Below are 22,112 nucleotides of genomic sequence, written 5' to 3'. Positions count from 1 at the left end.
CTCTGTTTGTCTCAAAGGAATGTGAGTGACAAATCAAGGGAAGCTGGTGCAGTGCTGCCTATTCCCTCTCACTGAACTTAATCCGAAGGCCATTGAGGTTTACAAGACTGTTCACTTCATAAAATCATATAATCAAAGAATCATGGAATCACAGAATCATGGAATGGTTTAGGTTGGGAGGGACCTTTAAGATGATCTAGTCCCAACACCCCTACTGTAAGCAGGTACACCCACCTCTAGACCAGGCTGCTAAAAGCCCCATCCAGCCTGGCCTTGAACGCCTTCAGGGAAGGGGCATCCACAACCTCTCTGGGCAGCGTGCTCCTCACAGTAAAGAATATTTCCTAATATCTAGTCTAAATCTACTCTCTACCAGTTTAAAGCTATTTCCCCTCTCTCTGTCGCTAAGTACCCTTATAAAAAGTCCCTCCCCCGCTTTCCTGCAGGCCCCCTTCAGGTACTGGCAGGCCACAAGGCTCTTCTCCAGACTGAAGAGCCCCAGCTCTCTCAGCCTGTCCTCATAGAAGAAGTGTACCACCCCTCTGATCATCTTCGCGGCCCTCCTCTGGATCCACTCCAGCAGCTTCATGTCCTTCTTGCGTTGGAAGCCCCAGGACAGGACACTTCAGCTGGGGTCTCATAAGAGCAGAACAGAGGGGCAGAATCACCTCCCTCGACCTGCTGCTCACGCCTCTCTTGATGCAACCCAGGATATAGTTGGCCTTCTGGACTGCAAGCACACACTGCTGGCTCATGTTGAGTCTTCCATCAACTGACACTCCCAAATCCTTCTCCTCAGGGCTGCTTTCAAGCCATTCTCCGCCCAACCTGTATCTGTGTTTGGGACTGCCTCTACTTGGTGGAAAGGAAAGCCTTCCTGGGGAACTGATAGGTTTATAACACATTTCCCCCATTGAAGAAATTCCTTCTATACTGCATTTTTTTTTTTTTTCAGATTTGCGTTTTTGTTAAGGAGGAGAAATTGAAGCTGGATACTAATTCTCAGCAATGACTTTATAGTAACACAGTTGTGCTTTTCCTCACTCCGAAAAGCATGCAGCATCTTCTTGCTATTTATTATCTTGCTTCTCTCTCCTTCAAAAAGAAAAGCCCACTGAATCCTCCTACAATAAATCATCCATATGCTGTGGAATCTCAGGAGTCAGACACATTTTGGAGTAATAGCTGGGGTTATTCATGGATCATGTTGGCATGCTACAGTAGATGTAATAGGTGTCAATTTGAGGCAGGTTAAGATGCTTGTTGCTAGATACTCGTGCACAGCTATATACAGATGCTGAATCTATTTTTCATGACTTAAATGTTTCTTCTGATTGTTTTCAGACCAGTCAGACATTAAGAATGACAACTGGCTGAAGAACCGTAAATATCCCAGGTATTCTGAACCACAGCACTTTTAGTATTCAATAATGGAAGAGTTTCTTCAACTTTAACCTCAAGCATTTAATCTTTACGGTTGTGAGCTACCTCGCACTAATAATCACTGCACCTCTGCTTCCCTTTGACACTGGCATGGCCATAACTCTCAGAAAGGCTGGGACTGGATTTTTAGCCCCGGAGACATTACTGAAAACCTATTTGTGCTTGATGAATGCTATGGAACATTTGGCAGTGGACTCCTCATGAAAAATATGCCTCTCGCATGTGATCCTATGCTCTAAGCTGTTTGTAGTGGGATTTTCTTCCTTTAAGTCAGAACTGCACACCTGCAAACCCCATCAGCACTCCCCCGTGTGATATGTCTTGCTATGTTTTTTGTGGGACATCTCCTCACGCTGGAAGGTGAAGGCTTATTTGAAGAATTAAAGCAGGAGTGAGGAGGAAGATGGCTAGCAAAAATCAGCTGTGGAGCACAATCCATAGCAGTGATCTTATGTTTTGGAACTTCTGATCCCTTTGAAAAACCCCTTAATTTAGAGCATAAGAGGGAAGAGCCACAGAGGGAATAAATCAGTTGATGATGCAGTTACTGTGATAGCTTACATACACACACACATCTGCATGTACGTGCAGATTGTGTCTTTTCTCATGCTAGAAGAATCTGGGTGGTGGGTCTGCATAGCTGTTGCACAAAGGGACAATGCAGAGGCTCAAAGCCATTTCAAGTTCAAGTTTAAGGAGTTGTCAGATGCTTACCTCACATTTTCCCTAGGTTTCCCAGATCCACTCCTTCAGAATATGAACGCTAGCTGGGAAGTGTGAGGATGTGCAGAGATGAGTGAACTCACAGTGCCGTTTTCCTTGCACAGACATGTTTTAAGTGATTTCACATCTGATGATCAAAGACACAGTCACCTTTTCAAAGGGTTAGGAGTGTACAAACTCTGCCATCAGAGTATGATTACAGGCTGCTTAGTCATTTTATGCTGGATCCTGAGGCGGGAAAGTAGAGGAATACAACATAAGAGTGCCCTGCGGGGTGATCTTACCTACTGCTACCTGGGCTTGCTGAAGGATAGCACTTAGCACTGTGGTGACACATTCTGTGGAGAATTTCTGGGATCCAACCTACTGTTCCACAACAGTGGTGACGCTGCCCTTTGTGGGTGTACCAGATGTGGGATGCATGCCACCACATGCCACTGCAGTGCAGATACGCCTCACTTGGGTTCCTCTTCACAAAGGAGGGGCTTAAGCCAGGCCCCTGCTGCAGAGGCCTCAGGCCTGATGCACAAGCACAGACCTAACACAAAGGCACAGCCCCACTGCACAGGCTATCAAAATGTTCCCTGCTGCCAGAAACTGTCACCTCTGTACACTCAACATGATGAATGCCGAGCTTTCCCTGAAGCACAAGATGCACAAATGCTTAGCTGCCAAACTGCGCCTCTTGGCCGACTCTTTCCAAGCACGCATAAGATTAACCAGCTCTTTTATTCACATTAAACAGAGCTCTGGTAAAACAAGGCTGCTATTTCAGACACAGCTCTGCTGCTAGACCAAAGCCAGCCACCCCTCCAGGCACCGCAACGCCCTATGAGCAAGACTGCCATTTTCTGAGGGGTTGCTCTCTTCCCTCACCAGCCCTGTGCATCCCAAGGCTCCGTTCCTCTCCTTCTCACTTGCTGCCCCCAGCAGTCCCCTGCCTGCAGCAGCTCCGATACGAAGCAGATGGTTTCCTTTTCTTTCTAGGAGGCTGTCGGAGAAATTACACTTGCCTCAGTCGCCAAAGCTGTGTCGCTCTGAAAGCAAGCAGTTGAGATGAAAATTGTATTTCTCGCAACGTGCAGCATCTGGTGCACAGCTGTTGTGCTGAATGAAATACCAAGTTAACGGCAGTGTGGAGCAGCTGAAGTTCTCCCCAAAGTAGTATTGCTGAGTTTCTAAATATGCCTCTTAAATTATACTCCGGTGAAAAACCAGTCAAACTCGATATTTGCCTCTGTCTCCCTCTCCCTTGTGCCCCATTTCTGCTTCTCCATATTTAGCACAACAAAGTAACAATGAACAGCATGGCCTTTCTTGAAAGCTGATCCCCACCTGCATATTTACTATGGCAGCTTCTCAGTACGGATTATGCTGCTGGGTATTTTCGTTTAAATGTCTGCTGACTGAAAAGGCCTGGCATTCTGCTGAGACCGTGCTCGACAAAGCTGCTGCAGTGCAAAGACCTGCCTCCATCACCTCCCACACTCACCAAACACCTGCACACCAACAGACGAATCCTGAGAGCACCCTATGTAAAAGACATTACTCACTCTGCTTTTAGCCCCTCCTCTCCCATGCTTTCTCCCCACAGCATCAGGCTGCTCTCTGAACTTCCCTGGTCCTTTTCTAGCATGAGGGAGCCCACACTGCAGACAGGTCTCCATTGGGGAGACAGCACCTACATCTTTCAGGCTGCTTTGGAAAGGCTGCAATTAGCTCAGTCTGCCCTGGTTTACATGCAAAGTCACTTCTCTCAGCGCCTACCAGGTCAGGAAATGGAGGGGTTTGCGTGAGTGAAGGCAGCTCCTCTGAAGGGTGCAAGGAGGGAAGGGAGTCTCACCAGTGACAGATGGGGAGAGAAAGCAGAGAGGGAGCTGCAGTCATGAATCACTGTAAGGGCACTTCACCAGCTGGTTGCAAACAGAGTCAGACTGCATGAACCAAGAGAAGATCAAAGAAGGAAAAGAGAGAAACTGTGCAATGCTGCTGTAGCTCAGTACCACTGACAAGATAAGGGAGCTGCATCCTAGGAGTTACATTTATCTGCTCTGGTTGAAGACGCAAAGCCCAAGTGCTACCCGCTACAGATCTCCCCACATACTCCTGTGGTTTCACTGGGGAGTTCAACCACCTGGAAAGATGACTGAAGCATGGAAACAAAATTCAAGAACTGTGTTTCTGGAGATGAGGATGACTGAGGGGTGGAATGCATAGGGAAAATTGGAGGCAGAGGCTAAGGTCCAGCTTGAAAGCAAAGAGGATGCTGGGCCAGAGAAACATCTCCTTTTCCTAAAATGACTTCAGCTCTTCTTCTCAAGGTTATAAGGAGTCAGCCTCTTCTGGCTAAAAACAGTGATGATTTCCCTTCCTTATGAAACTCCCTGTATATCCTCTTTTAGGCAGTTGCCTTCTGAGAACAGCGGCAATAAGGTTTGCTCTCGCCACAAACTCATCTCACTGTACTCAGTAAATATGAACAGCAACAGACTCAGGCACCGGCAAAGATAAAAGACTCCACAGTGAATAGCTCATATTTATATTAATAAGGTGAGTTCCTAAATGCAAGAAACAGACAGAGCTCAAGAGACAGGGCAGAGATCCTTTTTCTCAGGTTTTAAATCTTCTCAGCTGCACTTACAAAGTGCTAATGAAAGGCTGAGGTTTTGCCAATGCATTTAGAAACATACATGACCACAACTGTTAAATGTGGATAGGTTTGCCTTGGAATATGCTAGACTTCAAAAACTTTCAGTTTTTGGAGCACTACATGTTTTCTCCCTGAAACGTTTGACTAGAAAAAAAATGTTTCACGCATTTCTGCTAGCACTAGCTATTTGCACACACTGCTTTCCTGGCAGGGTGCAAACAGGGGCAAAACTGTTTGCCTACACTGCAGCCCACCCACAAAGACCAAATGCTGGTCAGACAGAGCAAGAGACTGAGATGCAGGCATTTCTCCCTCCTGCATACAAGCATCGTGATGCCAAACTGCTACTGTGCATAGTGGCCTCAGAGACCTCCATGGATAAACAGCCTTGTGGTATCCCACGGATGTTGGCAAGAGAAACAAGAAGGGGCTATACTCATCTTCCAACAGGACATTGGTTTCTCTCCTGTACACTACGTTCCCCATACTGTAGTGCTCCACAGATTGTCCTGTCTCTATTGCAGCCCTTTAAGACTCAACTGTGCCAAGTCCAATGAAAAGAGAACCTATGTGGTTTTGGGAGAGAGGTGGCAAATAAAAAGAGAGTCACATATCTACAGTAATATCCACATTAGCATTATATGCAACAGCCCTGCTTCTTAGACTGCCTGTGAGAGTCCTCGACTTTTGTTAAAATGATTGCTAGACAATACAAGCAGACTGAAAAATTTTATATGTAACTTAGTCTCATTTTAGTCCCTGAAGTTAAGGTGAAAATCTTCAAATATGGCAATATGTAATGCAGAATCTCAACAGTAACTTTTCAGATTTCTAGCACATACTAGCACAGCACACTGGGAATTTTGGGTCAGCTTTAGGCAAAGTAGAAATGGAGACTTTGTTTCAGTGAGCAAAGTCTGAATATGAACAAGCACAGTAGCTCTTCTTGGAGCTACTTTGATACTCAGTTACACTTATTTTCATTACTGCACCTTATACAAAGAACACTCCTTGGTTTGAGAAACATGTGGATGACCTCTTGCAACATCCCAAAAAATGATGAGTGGCAGTTATGGATTTCACGAAAGCAGAAAGATTTTTCTAGCCCTGTGAGGGCTTTTACTGAAATGATAATTAGTAGATGTGACACTTAACTGGCCTTCATTAGGTTTCAGAGTTAACATTCCATGAAGGCAAATGGAGGACAGTTTTCACTTCTTGGTCTTAATATTTCATGAACCATTTAGGTTGAAAAAGACCTCTATGATCATCAGGTCCAACTGTTTCAAATATTCTTATGTCAACAATTATTTTGGAAGAGGACAGGCAGACTGAGTCAATCCACGGCTACTCAAGATGCTGTAGTTTAAAGAAAAACAGGCATTAATAGCCTTCAGAAGTGGCTTCCCTAACAGCAAATTTATCTTTACAGCAACGGGGAAGCAATTTCCTCATGCTTTCAGGAACTTGCCCTTGAAGCCTGCTCATACACACGTGCATCTTATATTACTGAAGGCCTATTAGCTTACAGCAGCCAGGCACACTAGAACAACAAAGAATTGTCTATACACACAGATAACCACAAGAGCACTTCTATCCAAACATACTTTCAGAGATAAGAAAACCAACGGTGCTTACCTCCAACACCATTACAGCGAGATGTCATTTCCCAGAGGACCAAAGCCATGGAGTACACATCTGTTTGTTTAAAGGACTCCATGTTCTCAAGGTTCATCCTGGACTCCAGAACCTCAGGGGCCATGTACCTTGCTGTGCCAACCTGCAGGAGAGGAAATAGGGGAGAGCTCATGAGCTGCAATTGTAATTCATGTTTTGGATTCTGCTGTGATTTGACTTCAGCTTTCATAGAAATGGTGCCATTTGACATGTATCCAAAAATGCAAGCCATACTTGGCACAGGTCATGCTTTTTGCTGCCAAAAGAATCTGGCATTGTCTTGACTACCAACTTTACTTGCACCTCCCTTGGTAAAGAAAAAATGTTAAAAGCAAAGAAAGAAACAAACAAGAACAGCGGCCCTTTGTAGTTCCTGAAATGTTTTTAACACTGACAAGCTTTCTCACTCTTTGGCTGTTCACTGAGATAAACTCTGTCCTCTGGGCCTGGAGCAATTGCCACTGACCAAGTGTTTTTCAGACGAGCAAGAAACGCACTGTATTCTTTTGCACTGCATATTATAGAGAGAACTGTTTCTTTTCAAAGTGGTCTTAAAATGAAAGTGGTAAATGCAGGCTTGGCACAAGAAAGCTGATGAAGAAGTACTGAATGCATAAGCACACATTTGAAGTGAAACCAAAAACTGGACCCTTTTTGTTTGAAAAGCCGTTCTTATAAAGTTTATGTATATTCAATAATTTCCAGCAATGATTTTAGCAGCTTTGCTGAGGTCTAGATTATGACCTTACATTACTGATGGCAAAGTCTAAGTGTCTGTTCCTATCACAAGAATAGATGTAAGTAATAATAACTAGATCCCCGAGCAGTTGATTTCAAAAAACAGATGTATAAAAAAATTGCTCTCCTTCTTTCCCCACCTGGAAAAAGTCCAAAAATAGTAAGATCAGGCAAGGACAGCTTCAGATGGGTGACTGCTTAATCACAGAAAAAAAAAGAAAAAGCAGAAGTGGGTGAGGCAGTAGGATTTGTGGTTAAAAAGGGCTATTTGTAGAGCGCACTACAGCCATCGGTCCAGAGCTCAGTGGCAAGCAGGACTACAAAAGAACATTTCATTTACTGGGTCTGCAACTGAAAGCAGCTACATAGTAAATGCATAATCTCCTACAACATGCATTTGGCATGCTTCTGGAAACACACTTTATCATCCCATGCTCAGGACAAATGGGAAAAAGTGCTACAAAAAGTGCGGTGCCCCCTAAGAAGACAGCAGTACAGACCAAGGACATTGCTTTGTCACAGGACTGTGCAACATCAGAGAATTTATTTGTTAGAGATATACAAATGGTTGCAGTACCAAGGTTCTTATTTAGAGGACAGCAAAAAAAAAAAAAAAAAATCTATGAAATCTGTCCACAAGTTAAATTCCCTGTTGTATGGAATCTCCAAAAACTAAGGCCAAATATGAGCAACACCAACACATTACAGAGGTTCTTGGGATAACCATATCCCAGCACCACTGAGTTCACCAATACTTTCCAGCCCAGTTGAACATGAACACATGGCAACCCTGCAGCAGAGGCTGCTCCTAGCCCCATCCCTTCCCAAACATACAGCTTCTCTCCAAAGCAGATTCCATCAAAGTATTAGAAAAGATTCTGGCATACTATGCCCCAAAGTCCCCCAGCACCACATACTGCTGTTTTCAGTAAGAGTTAATGCTGCCTAAATACAGATAATTAAATTGTCACAAAAGCAGCTCTAGTTTGACAACATTTCACTCTCTCCTTGCAGCAGTGAAAACGATTCTGCAGCTCTGCTGCACAATGGAGGCTCATGCTCTATAACTAAGAAGAACCACTGAAAACACAGAGAACATTTAAAATGATGTTAAGAATGATATCAAGCCTACCCACTTTCCATCCTGCTTAGAATTCATCAGCTGTTCCACTCTGCCTCTGTCTTTTTATCTGAATTTAGATTATGAGGTCTTTGGGTCAAATATTCTTCTATACCTTGCAAAGCTTGAGTTCTGGGTCTCAAATACATTTTAGGTACTTTCTCACTGCAAACACCAGTCTGTTTTCCGTTCTTCTCTTCCAAAACTTCCAGTGAGGGAACATTTTTCTTCTTGCAGTACTTTTTATAATGTTTTTGACTTTTGGAACTTTTATACTGGAGACCTTACCTTTCTTTCAAGTTGTTTGGGATGTTTTGTGCCTTGAGATGTGTCACTCAGAGGCGCAGAGGCTATCCCTCTCTGTGTGATTAGGAAGATCATCTGTTATAAGACTGCTGATGCTGCTGAGATGAGCAACACCTGGCCTTGCCAGCAAATAGCAGTCCTCTGAACACAATGGGACACGGGTCCAGATTTACGTATTCACATTAAGTAATGTCTGCAAATGTTAGCCATTGTGGACGGCCAAACAGCTAAACTGAAAAGACCACAAAGTCTGGGGAAAAGATGGTTTCCAGTCAGTCATAAAGGACACTGGTACTGTACAGACAATAATGGCAACATTTGCATCACGTAGAAGGTAGCTGTGTGGATGCGAAAGAAGATAGTTTTGTAATACTAACAACTTGCCTTGAATATTGCAGTCCACAGCTGATCAGAAAAATGGTAAAATACTTAGATTTTTCTATTCATTTCACAGGAAACCAGAGGCTTCCTTGAATTCAAATGTATGTCAGGTCCATTATATACCTTCAAAAACTGGACCTCTTGATGGAAAGAGTGTTGGTGAAAGTTTAAAGTTCAGAAATGATACAGATGGCAAATTCTTGTGCAAAATCTCTTTGGCAAAAGCTACAAACAGTGCTAAAGTTAGCATGTTGGCACATTTGAGTGGGTAGTGCTTGTATGCACAGAAGAAATGAGGTTGAGGTTTAGGTCAAGCCACTTCACACCATCTTACACTTTGCTGTGTAATGTTAATTTGGTCATCCCAAAACTGATTCAGTGAAGCTAAACAAAGTAAAACACCAGGTTTCACCATGAGTGCCCAAGGGCATAAATTCTAAAGGAGCAACGTGCTCTAGGCAGTGCTGTACTTTGTTGCCAGTGTTGGTGTGGAGTGTGGGAGCAGCAGAATTAATGCTATCCTCCTACTTCCAACTGTCCGTGAGCAATGCCAGAGAAATCAGATTGAAATATGGGTTGGCTTTAAGCAAAGTCTCCATGGGGTTAAATTTCAAAGCCTATGACATACACTGCCAAATACTCTGTTTTCGCTGTACTCCAACCAGCCTTGTAACTATCAATACGGAACTACTTCACTGGACTCCAAAAAGGTTTGGCATGCTGAAGAGAAATGATATGTGATCAGGAGTGGTGTTTTTATAATTTTAAATATGCTTTCCTTGTTTATTATTCTCTCCTGACTCTTGTTAAGAAATCCCATCAAAGTGAGATCAGGGCAGTTCCCTCATGCTAATGAGACTTCAAAGATCTTAAGACAAAGATCTTAATTTGATAAACAACAGCAAAGTTCTCATGAACTCAACAGAACACTACTGTCTGATGAGTTGTCCCTGAAATGTCCCTGAATCAAAATACTAGTTCCGTGCTGAGTAGAAGTCAGTGTAAGCAGGCATACTTTGGATACTCACATATATGTGGTACATAACTAGGAATATAACTTAAGAAAAGGTCTCAACTTCCACTACAGGAGTTTTCATCAGAAAAGACAGTATTTAGAGATATATTTGAAAAATGTAGAAGCATTCACAGATATCCTCATGTCACGCCTGTGAAATAGATGACCATTATCCATACTACTTAGTTCAAAAAGCAACAACAGGGCAGTTATTTTCATATGACGTTATTGCATTTGCTTGCACATGGAGGAAGTCCCACAATCTTCAGTAGGTTTATTTTTGGCCTTTTAATGTGATTATTTATCTCTCCAGTTGTCTGCTTACACGTGCTGAGGACAGAGAGGACTGCCTTCACATATGATGGGGTATACTGACACAGTAGTTCTACTCACATAAATCTAGTGCTAACAGGCCTGAAAACTGTGGCTTAACCTCAAAATATGAAGCACACCCTTATCCTGTGTGCGTACATTGCAGCAGTGTGACAAATAGTAACTTGTTTTGCTGTAAGGGCATAGAAAGGAAGGTGGTGTCATATAAGTAGGCAGCTCTTTGATCGGAACAAGATCTTCATCACACTCACAACTCCCTCATTGCTTTAATGTGAGGTTTAAAGCCTATTTGTTTATTAAAAAAAAAAAAACAACAAAAAACAGCCCTTTATTTTTGATGATTTTAAGTAAATATGGCAGCACAGGTTTTTGCTTTTTTTTCCCTCTTTTCTCCCCAGGAACTGACAAATGAACTGGTACAACATACAACACACCTCCTGAAACTTTTAACTTACCTGACCACTGTTGGCCAAGTCATCCACAGAGAGAGAAGGGTCCAGCCTCAGGGATAACCCAAAGTCACAGAGACAGCAAGTTAAATCATTTTTCACCAGGATGTTGGAACTCTTTAGGTCTCTGTGCACAATAGGGGTTTTAGGGCGACCACAAGGTGTATGATCACTGTGCAGATGGGCAATCCCTCGGGCCAAGGATCCTCCCAGTTTCCAGAGGTCTTCCCAGCTGATAATATGCCGTGTGAGGTATTCCTGCAAGTTTCCTCTAGCATGGAAGGCAGTGATCAACCAATACTGTTTACCAAGATCTGTCTTACGCTCCTCTGCGGTCAAGAATTGGAGGATGTTCTCATGCTTAAGATTTACATCTGAAAAAATGTCTTTCTCGGTCTTCCAGGAGGCATATTCTTCATAGGGGAAGATCTTTACTGCCACAGTTTCATACTGCTCAGATGTGTTTTGCTTCAATTTGGCTTTATACACTTCAGCAAACCTTCCTTTGCCAACAACAATGTCCAGTTCAATGGGCAGCAATTCTGTGTTGTGGTTGATGTTGTTGGCACAGGTAGAGCTGATGTCTGAGTGGTCATCATCCAACATAATGGCACAAACATCACTGCAGTCTTTATGTTTCTTGGGCTTGACATTCTTCTCCCAGGCCTTGTTGAGCTTCCTCTTCTTGTGAGTGCGGTAGGCATAAAAGATAACAATCACAGCAACAGAAATCACCAATAAAGGGACAAGACTTATGATTGTGACTTTGGAAATTTCATCTTTCTCCTCTGGCTTATGGGGATCAACTGTGAAGAACAGAAGGAAGGAATACATTAAATGAGAGCATAGCTTTATGTGTACAGGAAGTTGTCAGTAACCTACAACATTTATCCAGTGTGCCATACATAATTTCCTCCATTAACATGAAGTAATAAAAACGATCACTACTTCCTTATCTCAGAATGTTTTTTGTATATAGACCTTCACTTACCAGGACTTCCCTATCTGATCATTTTACAGGAAGCCAGACTAGAATGAGTAAGAAGCTAATGTAATTTAATAGGTTTGTTTTTCTCTCAGGCACTTAATACATTATGGACGAAATCTTCCCTTTCTTGAAAACAATAGCCAAAGTCTCCTGCGCTTACTTCAGTGATATATTCTTGACAGATCTGCCCCTTTAACCAGTAATTATAACAAAACATGAATCTTTCTATGAAAAAAACTGGATGGATAAGTAAATAGACAATGTAGCATATGAATATCGAATTGTCCAATTACCACTTCAGACGCAATATATCTCAGTAAGATCCATATAAAGACATCAGGAAGCCTGTCCATACACAAATACTGCCTGCTAATATTCAAGCACAAAATATACGCCTATGTATAAAATTGAAAAACAAAACTCTTTCTCTTATTTTGATATATGAGAAAGAGTACTGCTACAACAGATTCCAGCACCTGCATTTGCACAGGTGTTCGAATCCTGCAGGCACAATTAGGCATGTATGGCATATCTGAGAACTGTCACTCGCCATGCACTTTTTTTTGCATGGATTTATGCAGCTGAAAATATTCTGTGTGTGTCACTTGCTGGCTGTACACCAGCTACCCTGTTGGAAAACAGCAGATAGCTCATTTCAAACACCTTAGCTGATGCAGGCTATACATGAACATACTCTTCGGTGAAACACATACGGATAGGGAATAGAAGGACAACAGGGACATATCTTGAATAGAGATACATCCTGGGAACAATGAGGAACATATTCTAGTGGTGAGAGATACCCTTAAAACCCTAGAAGTGATCCTTCTAGTTCAAAGTGAGGTACGCCTTAGGGAAAATAAACATATTTAAAGAAAAGAGTTTTGTTCTGAAAACACATAAAAGGAGAGACAATGCTTATCTGAACCAGATTTGATTGGACTCGTGAAAACATACTTTGTTAGCCTATTTCTTGTATTTCTTATAATGCAATAAATGTATGGCATTATCATTCTGCAGTGGAGAGGATTGATTGGAAGCCCTGAGAGTCTAGAATGAATGGACTGAAACAACTGATATTGCAACCAAAATTAAGCAAGTGTGGACAGCACAACATTGGCAGATGCTTATGACTATGTCACTGGCTCAGGTTCTCTGTATAGAGCCAAATAAGTCAATAAGAAAAAGAAAAGTCTAATAAGCTCTGAAGGGAAATTGCCATTAACTACGTTAGTCTTAAGTCTATGATTCCCTGAGCAGTGCGTAAGAAAAGTTTCTCAAAATGAAGGTGTGCAGTGCTGAGAAGGGTGGGGATAAAGAGTTTACAATTAGAATAAGTGATACCTCTGATCCTCCAGTTTCATTTATAATCCCTTTTACACTAGAAACACAGCTGGCAAGCAGCAGGAGCCTTCAGCTATTCAAAGGCAGGTGACAGGACATCTGAAGAGTATGTTCTTTTTTTGGAAGAAGGCCTGAATCCCAAACCAGGATGTGCTTCCTCTGTTTGAAAGGTTCATCAATCAGCAGTAGAGTAAGTAACTCAATCCCAGCATCTCTCACAGGATTTCAAGGAAGAGGAGCACCAGCATTTCTAGCACCAACATTCCCAGCTAGCACAGCTTAATGGCACTAATTAGCAGCACCCGTGCTTCACCTACATAGACTTGAATTTATTTCAGCCATGCAAATCAACTTCTTAAGCCTAATCCTTCTTCCACACCTATGCAAACCACAAATCCTTATTCTCAGGCAATTTCCTCTGGTAACAGAACATTAGTAACAAGTCTATACTCATACGATAATCACAGATTACAGGCAGCCCTTCTGTCTCTCAATGTTTTTTTAATGGCCTTTACTGGAGGAGTATATTTAGAAAGTCCAGTGTCACTGTCAGTAAACAGAAGATTTACATTACTTATTCTCACATGAGTTCTTCACACTCAGGAAATCTACTTTTAAAAGCACTAGGGAAACTCTGGATGAGGACTGACAGTTGTGCTCTGCTTCCAAGTTCTGGCTGCAAGAAAGCCACAGTTCTATAAAGCAGATAAAGTACTTCTGATGAACATTTAGAGTTCTGCCTTAGTTTGTGTGTATTGTTGTTTTTCTCTCCCCCTGGCCACAGAAAAGAATGCTTAAAGTTTGGATTCTGCCCTTGCAACTACATTATATGACATCTGCAATCTATATCATGTGTCCTACTTTTTAATGAAGGTAAACGTCTTTTTAGAACACTTCAAGGCCTTCTGCTTTGCCACAGAGCTGCAGTAAGCAGCTCAGATATCTTAAATATAGATATCTTTCTAAATAAGGGAGAAAAAAAAAAAAGAGATGCATTAGACATCAGGCAGACTGAGGTAGTTGGGTACATGTGCAGGTCTAATTGAGAATCAATTCATGCAAGTCTCTGTTCCTTTACTGTTATGGGTACACTGAGGGTCTCTGGTTATTCCTACAGTGTCTGAGTGCAGGCTGTACTACCTTGGTCAACAGCTGGGAAGTCTCTACCAGACTTCACAGACTCTTTAGCTCTTCCTCTTTTTGCATAAGGGAAAGCTCTGCGGCTATTGCAGGGGAATTTCGGGGTAGAAGATAGAAACTGTTGATGTTGCAAATGTCACTTGAAAAAGAATGAAAAAAAAAATCAAAGCAGAAGCAGAGCACTTCCCCTGAGCACTGTATCATCCTGCACCACTGCTGCAAAGTGACACATCCACTTTGGCAGTGTCCTGTGAAGGAAGAAGGGAGGCAGGGGGTAAAAAAACACATGGCTACACATCTTGCACCTAGGGTGCAAGAAGGGTGTTGTGCTCGTTATCTAGTGTCTTAAGAGCTGAAAAGTTTCACTCAAGGCTTGGAAAGAGCAAGAATGAGCACTAAACAGAGAGAGCTGGGTGTCAGGACTGGCCATGCATAACCCTGGGCTTAGAAGAGAAGGGGACGGAGCTGCCTGTCAGCAGGACTGAAGGTGACAGCAACAGTGAATAGTTGGTGGTGCTGAGGGTCAGCCCAACCAAGGCACTTCTGGAACCTCCCCTTATTTTGACTTCTGATATGAGCAAAACAAAATCAGCCCCTCCAGTACAAGCTAAGTTTGGGGTACTTCTGGGTTGAATTTGCATACCAAGTCAGGGCAGGATCAAAATGAAGAGTATATCTGCATGTTTGCATAGTGGCTAGCCAACATTTTCTGGCTTGACTGCAGGAATCTAAGAATAAACACGTTCATTACTTATAAATAAATACTTATGACTCAAACCCCGTAATTTCAAAAATGGGAGTGCAGCTCCCTCTTTCTGGGCACTGTTCTGAGCAAAACCTGCCCGAACAAACAGGCAAGGAAATGGTTAAATAGAACAGCCTTTCAGGTTTTGCCAACATGCTCCTAAATAACTTTCCCCACCCAGAACTATCATTCAGGCAGATCAGTTCTTTCTCAAGCTTCAAAAGAACCTATTAATATAGCATAACAATAGAGGAGTCTAGCTAAAAGAAAGCTTCCTGTATGCGGTTTAAATTGAGCACAAGCCATCTGCACAACCCTTAGCACTACCTAAACCTTTAGGGAATAGGAGTCAGGTGCCAAGGAGAATGGAAAACTGCGTTCAGTCACAAGTCTTCAAGGCACAACACTGGCTGCCTGTAAATTCTGTAGGTTGGACTTGATGTCTATGATTGACCTCAGCGTCACTGAACTTTGGAAACAAGAAATAAAAACAACATCAACAAAACCGAGACCCATGCTATAACGCACAGGGCAGCACAAGCTCACAGTTGTTACTGACAGAACTACTTCAAAGCTGTTGCTGCTTGCGTTGTTTCTGAAGTTGCTGCCTATTCATCCGTTAGTCAATGCCACACAGCGGGGCAAAAATATATTCCATACCAGCAGCACTGAGGCTAGACGTATCAATACTGATGGACTGCAAGCTTGTCTGGTGCTTTAAAAACCTTCAGAAACACAGTCACAAAATCTGGGCCCAGAAGGTGGCCTGTGATCCAGTTATTTTGCAAGCTCCTGAGGCACAAAGCAGCCCTTTGAGTTGACTGAAGGACAACTGCGTTTTGCAGCAACTCTGAGGTTTCAGAGTTTGGTTTCAATTCCACACTGGAATGAAAACTAACACTTTTTGAATGTTTTGCATAAACAGAATTCTGTTCAAATGCTGCAATTTGGCAAAAGATGTGAGTGTTGAATCCCCATCAGTGAGGGGACCAGTCTGGGTTAGGGAGCTCCAAGTTCAAGCTCTATTTGATTCCGAGAGGAACTTTCCATCTCTGATAATTCTGAACCAGGCAAAATGTGAGTTTGAATCTTTCGTACTTATTGACTTCTGGGCAAAACTCTAGGCAATAAAATAAAACAAAAGGTCTGCCCCTCTCCTTAGTGCCATTTTCTGGATGAAAACTAATTCCATAAAACTTTTTATTTTCAGTGAAACAAAGTTTCACAGACTCTGAGCAGCTGCTTGTGGTAACTTATTTTACAGAGGAATCCTCAAGTGATAATAAAATTCAATAGTTTATTGTCTCATGTTGCTTCCTGATTTAGGTCTTTTTAGAATTAAAATGGCTCAGAAATCTTCAGCAAAACATTTTAAGTTGGAAAATGCTGGTTATCAAAGCAGAAACTCGGTTAGACATGGCACTCCTGCACTCTTCTCTGATACTCGTGTCTTGTGAATGAAAGTGGTCTGAAAGCTGATCCAACTTCTGTATTTAGGAACTCCTGCTAATTTTATGGGCATTGTTTTTTAAGCTTTGTGTAGTGGGGAGATGGGGGTTTATTTTTATTGGGAAGGGGGTGCTTTTTCCTCAGTGGAAAGTGGTTAATTCCAACACAAAATATATAGAAATAATCAAAATCAAATGCTGCACTTCAAACTAACCTGCATTCTTTTTTTTTTTCTTTTTTTTTTCCTTCTTTTTTTTTACATCTTGACAGTTTCCTGGAAACACTTTAATTTTCCATCCCTGCTGGAGATGAGGAAATTTTTTAAAACTTTGTAAATTTGTGGGGCAGGAAATCAGTCCCACCCCTCCCTCTCTCTGCTGAGCCCTCGGATGGCAGAAGATGTAGATTACTATATTTTAAAACCAAAGCAGACTCTACATTGCTATCCAGAGTAAAATAAACCTTGGCATTTCTTGTAGACTTTCTTGAAAGTTAAAGTCCTAAAGGCAGTTCCTGAATTTGACAAGATTTTTTGGGTTTTTTTTTTTGGTACAAGGTAAATCAAGACTGTAAAGGCCAGTAGTTCATGTTCGAGATGTCTACCTTCATATTTAGTCAAAGAGGATATTGTCAGGGCATCTGAAAGCCCAATGACAGGATCTGCTGAAGCAGCCTTCTGGAGAGGTATGAGCACTGGTGGTTGGTAGGCATATTCGTCCCTCTGCCCAGGCTCAGCAAGAGTGGAAGTGACATGGCACAGTCATCTCTAGAGCCTGCTTCTACAGTTGAGTTTCTGAAGCACTGGCATCCTCATAGTTCAAAATCTGGGCGATGAAGATGTTTGTTCAAAGGTGTGGGAACACATTCCCTTGACCTTTTGGCTACTCACCAGTCCAAATGTCAATGCAGCAGTTAACTTTTGGCTGGTGAACTGGGCCCAGCCCTTCCACTTTCTGGAATCATAGAATTATAAAAATTGGAAAACACCTCTAAGATCATCTAGCCCAATTGCCAACGCATCCTCAGCATGTCACTAACCATGTCCATCAGTGCCACATCTACACGCTTCCTGAACACCTCCAGGGACAGTGACTCCACCAGCTCCCCTGGCAGCCTTTTCCAAATACCTCACCACTCCTTCTGAGAAGAAATCTTCCCTAATATCCAACCTGAACCTCTCTGGCACAGCTTGAGGCCATTACCCAGTGCCACCACACCTTTTGCTGAGAGGCAAGTAAGGCAACAGTATGAACGATTTGGAAGAGCTGTGAGACACTCAGTACTGCTCTCCGCTGCGGACCAGAAGCTTTGCCCTCAGCACTGACTACCCATGATCAGGACTCAGACATATCTGTTATGGCCAAGGAGAACTTCCAGTTAGATGACCTAGTTACATGTTGGAAGAGTCACACACATGCATCTAACAGCTGCATCTTAGTTATGTCATGGGGATGGGTGGCAGGCAACTTAGGTTACCTCTGGATTGCCAGATTGAGTGTAAAGGCTGGGCAGTGGTGATGAAATGGGTATTTTAGCTATTATAAGCAGAGCTTAATCTTTCAACTGACTAACAAGTATACTATTCAGCATTCAGGAAAATTTGAGAAACTTCTAAGTTCTAACACAGAAGAAAATAGTTTGCTGCTGTTTAATTCTCTCAATGTTATCTAAAAAAAGTATAATTCCTTGGTATGCTGACACAGCACCTACTCCTGGATGCATTCTCTTATCTCTCCTGTTCTAACAGGTCACCCGACTGTGCGTACATGACATCTGTCAAGCAGTTTGACTTTAGTTGCTGAGCTTTCCTACTTAAGAATATGAGAACTGACATGTTCTAACTTTACATGATGTGACCATGTTTCTGCGATACATGCCTGAGTTACACAACGCTGTGTCTGCCGCTGTTTGCTGGTGGTTTTCTGGAACAAATCAATCTCTCCAGTTTCAATATGTTCCAACAGATGCCACACATTAACCACTATTTTTATTCTCAGCCTGAGTTTCACCCCTCCAACCTTTCCAAAAATATTATGTTGCCAGTGTTAGTTACAGTTTGTTTCTGTCTGTAATTATTAAAGTCTCTTCCATGACAACCTGATAAAAGGTTGGCCATATTCCCACACTTATTAAGCTCTCCAGTGATGCAAATTGTAACAAATATTCCAACCAGGCTTGAAGAGCACTGCCTAGCTTGTTGTTATGCAAATCCGTATCTGAGCTCTGCATGCTTATTTTCCTAGGAAGCAAACAATATAAATAAAACAAAGCAAAACAACATTTTGGCTTCTTTTGCCTCTTTCCATTATATTTCCTTTCTGTTTCACTAAGAGAATCACATATTCAACTATTAGACAGTCTCTCCTTTGGTTGCATACAGCTGCTAACTTTGGGTGGGACTCTGTGGCTGCAAATACCTAAGAGGAAACATTGAGAACAATGCCAATATACAAGCAACGAGGGACTCTGTGCAACATTATGTAATGCTACTGACCTCTTTTATGGGGCAGCTGGAAGACAGTTACTTCTCAACATGTTAGTTGGATAACAGAAAAACAGATTAATGAAAGCCTTTGTTAAAATCCACTTGCAAGCAGTCCAGCTGTAACCATGTCCCTTCTGTTGTTCCTTGAGCACTGGAAAATTCATCACATGAGTATTTATGGCCTGGTGGCTGTTTGTGCACAGGTCTTAAGTATGCGCTTAAGTCTGATATCCTCCTATGTGGCCAAGTAAAATCTAAAGCTCTGAGTCTAGTAGGGAGAGGAAAAGGAGAGAAAGAAAGGAAAAGACAGGGGCAACGTTAGAGACAAGCGAGAGAGATCAAGTAAAGGAAATTCTAAAACATCATCAATTTCACCTGCAACTGAGATGCTGGACAAGCACTATGCAGGCATGCTTGCGCTCATTCTGGTAGCAGAAACATCAGGTCTCCCAGAGAACATCCATACACAGCGAGCAACTGCAACACTTGACACACTGCTTATCTAAATGACGTAATTTGTTCAGGCAAATGACTCAGCCACAGTTGATTAATCAAATACTTATATCTCTTATGTTTTCAATTAACAACTTAGGAGAACTATGGTCAATATGAAGATTGCTATCAGCACATCTTCCCATCCTCTGCCACATCTCTCCAGTAAGCTTCATTATTGTCATGAATTCTTGTTGACTCATCAGTCATCTCCGTCACTGAAGTTTTGCTGTTTCAGAGCAACTATTTGGATAATTCAGATAATCCTTAAAACTTGTATACATCACTGCTGCTAAAAGTTTACCCCATATTCTGGCAGGGTGCAGTGAGAATGCCCAAAGTAAAGACCTCACTTGGCAGCACTTACGGAACTAACAGAGTCTACCTGAATGTCGGATGCAAAATGCAAGGATATCTGTACAGCACAGCAAAACAGGCAAGGATGAAAAATGATCATGGAGCAAATTATCAGAAGGAAATAGTTTTAAACCAGACAGAGATGGGCTAAAGATCTGACATGCCTTTCTAAATCTCTGCATTTTTGCTTGTGTGTGAACTTGATGCCTGGGATAACAATGGCATATATAATGAAACAGTATACACTGTCCTGTGATTTAAAGGATTCATTCTTCTGTCTGTAGTCTCCAGTGCTGGGGTCACCTTTTATATGCAGATGAATTAGTCTACATGATAGGAAGATGCTACAATGCACACAGGTAGGTCACACACTGCATAGCATACAGGCATTTCAAATCCTTGGCTACAGAGAGAGTGCCTGGTTCTCTCTGCCCATGAAGAACAGATCAATCACAAGGTTGGAAGGAGAATAGTCCTATTCCTTTGGGGAGCCTTGACTTCAGACAAATAGCTTACGACTGCTAATTAAAAAACACATAAAAGGATTTGTCATGCTCGCACTGGCTTGAAGACGGTATGGTGAAGGGAATGCTGAGGAGCAAAGCTGACCAAACACCAGTGGTTGCCTGAAACTGTGCAAACAGGTAGAGACAGACCAGTGTAAGAAGCCAACACAAAATGTTTGTGCAGGAGATCCACCACACACAACCAGATGCCAGAGAGGAAAAATCCCTTGTAGTCCAGTCCTGTGCTCATCTTTTCCAAGACAGCATGACAAGGTCCCTGTTTTTACCTAGCCAACTTGTCAACTTCTCCCTAGCCAGCAGGGGCCTTTACTTCCCTTCTTTGGCTAATCTTTTCCAGCATTTTTGCTCCTTGGCTTTGCCTTCTGGTAACACTGACATTAGACATTTGAATAAATAATAATTAAAACTGACTGGCATGGAGTTTTGCTGTGAGAAACGTTTTTCCATCACAAGGGTGTAAGTGGTTTGTCAGGTATGTTTGGCAAAATAGAGGAATTAAAAAAATAAACACCAGGTAGTCAGATTTGCAGTGGTTACCTGTCTCCCAAACGTTATATCTCTTAGAACCACAGAATATTGTTTGGATTTATTCTGCACATAATATTTTCCACCAACTGCTCGTGGCCTGAAATGCCAGGGATCAGCATCAGGGCCAGAAGCCCTCTGATACAGCAGAACTACAGGCATGTTAAGGCACATGTCTGACTGTGCCTTGTTTATTTTGCAGATTGGCAGTTTAAACAAAAGTCCATACAAGAGACAGGCATTTGATTCAGATCTAACCACTTCAAACATTTCTAAAGCCACACTTCAGTGAGTCACAATACCTCCCACTACCCAAAAGCTTTAAATGTTTGTGTCTAAAAACAGAGTCAGGAGGTTTACCCTTTGCAATCAAGACTGATACAAGCCAACAGTGCCATAAATCAGCCATAAATCAGCTCTTCTATAAGCAACAGCAGCTCAGCAGTGAATCACTGGAATGTAGTGACTAACCTAAGGTGGAAACTAGAACTTGTTGCCTTACTAGCAATTTTCTTTCTTACCTCATGAACCTCAGGAACAAAATAAATCTGGTTTGTCTTAAGCATATATCCAGGAGGAATAAGAGCTACAGTGCTGATCTTTTACAGGAATAGCTTGAAAGGAAACACTGTGATTATCAGGTGAAAGAGTACAATCCTTTTTTACTGTTCCAGTTTCTGCTAAGAAATGAACAGTCACTACTTAGGTCAAGCATTTCACGGTTTTCCTAGAGTAACTTTCGTCCACTCTTTAAAACTGTAAGATGTACAAAAACAGCACAAAAAATCATACTTGGATATACAAGAAATATTGAGACAAAAGAATGCAAGAACAATGTACAGAATAGATCTGGATGACAGTCATTCCAAAGGCAAAATTATTACAGACTATTATCTAGTTGTCTGGAGGAGCCACGGACCAGCTGGCTGTGATGTTCTGCTCAAAGTTAAACACAGACAGGAAACCGCATGTCTGATACTGTAAAAATCGTTTGTCTTCCTGCCATGGCTAACCAGGCAAGCAACCCAAAGGGGCTGTTTTCATTTAAAAGAAACACTAATCCACAACAATAAAAAAGGAATGACAAAGCCTCAATTCTCCCCACTCCCAAATGGAGCTAATGCTGGTGTTTCTGAATGAACTGTAAATGTTACAAACTGAAGTTTCGTACTGCTTTAATTTTTATACGTACTTATTCCTTTTCTACATGTGAACGCAGGGCACA

General features: G+C 42.1%; 1 protein-coding gene across 2 annotated transcripts in view; it reads right to left on the bottom strand.

Annotated features, from left to right (window-relative positions):
- Positions 1-22,112, bottom strand: part of TGFBR2 (transforming growth factor beta receptor 2) — a 64,075-nt gene that overhangs the window by 8,184 nt on the left and 33,779 nt on the right. For both annotated transcript variants that reach the window (XM_015281321.4, NM_205428.2), the window contains 2 exons: positions 10,842-11,641; positions 6,455-6,596 (listed from right to left, as the gene is read on the bottom strand). In XM_015281321.4, coding sequence (XP_015136807.1) covers positions 6,455-6,596; positions 10,842-11,641 — 942 coding nt within the window. The remainder of the gene's footprint in view (positions 1-6,454; positions 6,597-10,841; positions 11,642-22,112) is intronic.

This window comes from Gallus gallus, chromosome 2, assembly GCF_016699485.2.
Source record: "Gallus gallus isolate bGalGal1 chromosome 2, bGalGal1.mat.broiler.GRCg7b, whole genome shotgun sequence".
Taxonomy (NCBI): domain Eukaryota; kingdom Metazoa; phylum Chordata; class Aves; order Galliformes; family Phasianidae; genus Gallus; species Gallus gallus.
The sequence above is the reverse complement of the archived record's forward strand: the minus strand, read 5'-3'. Positions and strand labels throughout refer to the sequence as shown.